Genomic DNA, 5,136 nt, shown 5'->3' with positions numbered 1-5,136 from the left:
ATTTTCTCCTTGACCTGTAAACTCTGGAATTTGGTGACAATATTCCTAGGAGTTTTCTTTTTGGGATCTTTTTGAAGAGGTGATCGGTGGATTCTTTCAATTTCTATTTTACTCTCTGGTTCCAGAATATCAGGGCAGTTTTCCTTGATAATTTCTTGAAACGAGGCTCTTTTTTTGATCATGGCTTTCAGGTAATCCAATAATTATTTAAATTATCTCTCCTGGATCTATTCTCCAGGTGAGTGGTTTTTGCAGTGATATATTTTACATTGTCTTCCATTTTTTTCATTGCTTTGGCTCTGTTTTATGATATCTTAATTTCTCATAAAGTCACTATCTTCCACTTGCTCCAATCTAATTTTTAAGGTGGCATTTTCTTCAGTGGTCTTTTGGACCTCCTTTCCCATTTGGCTAATTCTGCCTTTCAAGGCATTCTTCTCCTCATTGGCTTTTTGGAGCACTTTTTGCCATTTAGTTTGGTCTATTCTTTAAGGTATTATTTACTGCAGTATTTTTTTGGTTCTCTTTTAGCAAGTCATTGACTTGTTTTTCATGGTTTTCTTGCCTCACTCTCATTTCTCAACCCAATTTTTCTTCTACTTTTCTTACTTGCTTTTCCAACTCTTTTTTGAGCTCTTCCATGGCCTGAGACCAATTCATATTTTTCTTGGAGAGTTTTGATGTAGGCTCTTTGACTTTGTTGACTTCTGCCTGTGTGTTTAGATCTTCTTTGTCACCAAAAAAGGAATTGAGACTTTGAGTTTGAGTCTGCATTTGAGTCTGAGTTCATTTTTGCTGTCTGTTCATGTTCCCAGCCAACTACTTGACTCTTGAGATTTTTGTCAGGGTATGACTGCTTGCAGAGTAGAGAGTACTTTGTCCCAAGCTTTAGGGTCCAAGCACTGCTGTTTTCAGAGCTACTTCTGCTCCACTGTCATCCCAGGCTCTGTGCCAGCAGCACTTCTCCTCCCCCAAGAACCGCCAACCAGGACTGCAATATAGATCCAAAGGGGGCACAGCTAGAGAATCTACCTTTATGCCCTCAAAGCACCCCTTGCACTCCTGCTCTGATCCACTGCTAGATTCCTCCCACCATGTGAGCCAGGGACTTGGGAAGCAGCTGACACTGGAGTTCTTGAAGCAGCTTCAGGAACTTCCTGCTCCTGCTACCACCACTGCTGCACCACCTCCTCCACACCAAGAGCCGGCGGCTGGAGCACTCTGAACTTGATCCCGCAGTTTCCCTCAACCTGCTCTTTGGCATTTGTGGGTTGAGAAGTCTGGCAACTGCCACAGCTCACTGTTTCATGGCCCCAAGGCCTGTTCTGGCTGTCTGATTCCATGTCTGGTCTGTCTCAGGGTGGCCCACAGTGGGCAGCCCTCTGTTCTCAGCACTGTGGGATAGACCCTTCCCTGTGACCATCCAGGTTCTCCTGGGCTGGAGATCTATTTCCCTCTGCTATTTCGTGGGTTCTGCAGCTCTAGAATTTATTCAGAGCCATTTTTGGAGGGATTTGGGGGAGAGCTTAAGCAAGTCCCTGCTTTCCAGCAGCCATCTTGGCTCCGCCCCCGCTAATCTCTTTAACTTCTTTTAATGTATTTTATCTCCCAGTTTTGAAATGTGAGCCCTTTTATAGCTTTTTTTTTAAGTAACTACTATAAAGGATTCTGTTCACTGATGAAAGCACACATTTTCCTTCCATTAAGGGTAACTGAAGTTCCATCTATGAAGGCCTAAAGCTTTCAGAGAATTATAAAGTGGGGGAAAAGTAAGAAACTTTTCTCTGAACAAACAAATGCCTGGTTCTAAACATAGCCAGGCCTACTAGAAACCAAACCCTTTGTTTAATTGCATATTTATTGACATAAACCAATAGTTTAAAACTGCATGTTATATGTCCCATTTCAAAATTCAGGAAGCATATCTTGTTTTCCAATAATCAAAAATCTCACCTAGCAAAAAAGTCAATTTTAAGCAAAAGACTTGCAGTTTTAATCAATATGTCCTTCACTACTTGGCAAAGGAAAACTGGAAGCTTAGAATTATGCAAAAAGTTTTCTCTTCAATTGTTTTCATTTAGATGATTTTTTTTAAGATTATTGAGATTTATTTCATTAACGGTCTTACAATTTGAGGGATGGGGCAAAACCAGGATGTTTAACTCAAATCCCAAGCATTTGTTGAGAAACAACATGATGAGTAAGGTCCCATGCTGCACAGGAGCCAGGCCAGAGTCAAAGCATGACACCAAGGCATGTGAGAGAGGAAATGAAGTATGCAAAGCAGTGTTAAAACCCCCTTAGAGAGGAAGGCAGATGAAGGGAGGCCTTTTCCAGCCTCGTGGCAGGGGAGCTTGGTTGGGACAGCAAGCCCTAGCCTTCCCCATGGATATACAGCAATCGTGGCAGGCTTTCCAAACCCTTTGGGCCTGAATTTTCCCATCTATACAGGGAGAGTACATCACTAGAATGGGGTGAATCTCTGCCTGAGGCCCCACCCTCTGGATGGGGCGATGCTCCTGTAAGGGGTGGGGTGGCTGTTTTACTGTTGTGCATTTTCCTAGTCAGTCAACAATACAATTCTTCTAGAGTCCCCTTATTTTCCTCCTATCAGTTTCATCATGAAGATTTCTCCCTCTTCCCCTCCACCCCAAAAAAAAAAGGTAGAGGGGAAGAGGAGAATGAAGAGCTAGACTCCTAGGAAGGGAATCTTGCAGCCACCTCTAGGCTTCCTAGATTAACAAAGAAGGTAAATGGGTGGGGGTGGGGAGAGGGAGAAAAGAGGGGTCTCTTTCTCTCCCTGTCTATCTAAACACATCTCTTGTGGAAGTGCTCCATGCCTTCTCTGCAGAGTACACCAAGGGAAGTGGAGTACCTTGGGGCTAAAAGAACCAAGCAGTGCTGTTGCTAGAGACTCGGTGAGTAATGGGGGAGGGGGGGAGGTAAAATGTCCTGAGTCCTAGGACTTTGGTCCTGTTTCCCAAATGTTTCTTCTGACTTAGAGCATAAGGTGATAGGTTGGAAGGGGGAAGTTATTTTACAAGTTTTGAAAAGTTATAGGTGAGTTAATGGCATAAAAATGTCAAGTGGAGGGCAGTGTCTCCTACTCACCCCAACGTGAGGAAGCGGGGTGAATAGTTTGAAAGGGTAGCCCATTGTCTAGATGATGGTACAAGATAACAAGGCACCTCCCTTTCGGCTGCTGTGCGTGGGCACAGTGTGGCCTTTCCCATAGTATCCTATGAAGATGGCCCTAAACTCTAGCTTTTTGGCCAGACGCAGCATCCACCGCCCATTGCCAAAGGAGTAGAGCTTGCCCCGACTTAGCTCGCTCTCCTTGACTTCCCCCCTTCTCTTGCCGAACCATTTCCAGCAGGTCAATACCGGTCTGCACAGGCTCTATACCTGCTGCACAGCCCAGTGTGATGTGGGCACGGCTGCCTCGGGGCAGGTTGTCACTAGGTGTCACCTTGTCCACGTCCGCTGGCCACAGCGGCAGCTGCTGTTCACTCAACTCCACCCGGGCACCCATCGTCTTCGGTGTCACAAACAGTGCAGAGACGTCAGGGTGAAGGCCTTAGAGTAGGATTTCTTGACCACATTCTGCTGGGCATACTCATTGGCCCCTTCGGCCTTCCCATAGTCACAGAACTTGGTGGTGCAGTGCAGCACTACCGGAGGCCTCTTCACAAAGTACGAAGCCAAGGCAATCTTCTCCTTAGGTTCATCCCCAGACCCAAAGTGCTCTATCTCCTTCTTGAAGGCCTTGTGGCTGCTCAGCTCATCCAGAAAGGTCTGTCCAACCTTCTGCAAGTTCTCAGAACCCTTCTTGCTCAGGAACCAGCCAAAGTAGAGCGGCAGAAAGTCCTTCTCCACTCCAGGTTTCAGCTTCTTCAAGTCATCAGCAGTCAGCTGCCATTGGTTCTTCTCCTTAAGCAGATTGCAGTCCAGCCGCCATGATGTCTTAGGCTCCACCAGCACCACCATGTACTGGTACTGGTCAGCGATGTCGAAGATCTTCTCCAGGCGGTCACGCTCATGGTGGGTGTCATCCAGTACTAGGACTCTAACATCACGGCGGCAGGAGATGTCCAGGTCCTCGTCCAGCTGCTTGTATTCCTCATGGTAGACAGCCTGGGAGCCTGGATTTATCTTGTAGGCATCAGCAGACACCATCTTGGTGCCATCACGATACCTATCCACGATGGCTCGGGCCAGTGTAGACTTCCCACTGCCCGGTAGCCCCCGTAGGACAAAGAGAGTCTTGCACTCACGAAATGTGTTCACAGTCTCCTCGTCCATCAAGAATGGGAACTGTAGTTCAGGCTTGTCCTTGGCAGCTGAGGATGACATCTTGCGGAAGAAAATCTTGGGCAAGAATGTGTGACTTTTCCGAGAGAAACCTCTGTTCAGGGAGGATGGTGGCTATGCAATGGAGCCGTCCAGGCAAAGGGCTATGAGAAATCTGAGAAAAGGAGAGGTCAGCATCACCATGATGAGGAGCGGACGCACCTCCGCCTCTGCAAGGGCTCTATCCGTGGCCCCGGGAGCCGAGTGAAATGCTGGGACCTCGGGCCCCAGGGGGTTTTACATAGTCGGGGATAGGAGGGCGGAGCCATGCGGCCTTAGGCCACGCAACCCAGCCTGGCCCCTCGTGCGCCTGCGCACAGGCCTATCCCACCTCCATTTAGATGATTTTGAGTGTGGATAAGAGTACAAAAAAAGAGCCTTGAGAATTTATGTCCTTTTATACACTTGAAGGATTGTAACACTAATACCTGTAACAACAGCTAAAGTAATAACATTTACATAATGCTTATCATGTGTCAGATACTGTGATAAGTACTTTACAAATATTATCTCATTTGATCCTCACAACAACCCTGAGAGATAAGGGCTATCAGTATTCCCATTTTGCAGATGAAGAAACTAAGGTAAATAGGGGTTAAGTGACTTGCCCAAGGTCACAGAGCTAGGAAGTGTCTGAGGCCAGATTTGAATGGAGGGCTTTTTGACTCCAGGAGTGGTGCCATGTCTACTATGCCACCTAGCTGTCCCATTTTCATAATCCTTTGTGCTTATGAAGTGCTTATGCGCTTAGAAGACTATCTCCACGCAAGTATCCTAGGAGAAGAC

The 5,136-nt window shown here is 46.6% G+C and overlaps 1 protein-coding gene across 1 annotated transcript; it reads right to left on the bottom strand.

Annotated features, from left to right (window-relative positions):
• Nucleotides 1-3,133: 3,133 nt before the first annotated feature.
• LOC118847730 (2',3'-cyclic-nucleotide 3'-phosphodiesterase-like) lies at nt 3,134-4,558 on the bottom strand. The gene is given in 4 exon segments (XM_036756333.1): nt 3,134-3,331; nt 3,333-3,561; nt 3,564-4,410; nt 4,492-4,558. Coding segments are annotated over 4 exon segments (1,251 nt in total). The 5' UTR covers nt 4,495-4,558; the 3' UTR covers nt 3,134-3,159.
• Between the last annotated feature and the right edge of the window lie 578 nt (nt 4,559-5,136).

Source organism: Trichosurus vulpecula, chromosome 4 (assembly GCF_011100635.1).
Source record: "Trichosurus vulpecula isolate mTriVul1 chromosome 4, mTriVul1.pri, whole genome shotgun sequence".
Classification (NCBI taxonomy): Eukaryota; Metazoa; Chordata; class Mammalia; order Diprotodontia; family Phalangeridae; genus Trichosurus; species Trichosurus vulpecula.
The sequence above is the reverse complement of the archived record's forward strand: the minus strand, read 5'-3'. Positions and strand labels throughout refer to the sequence as shown.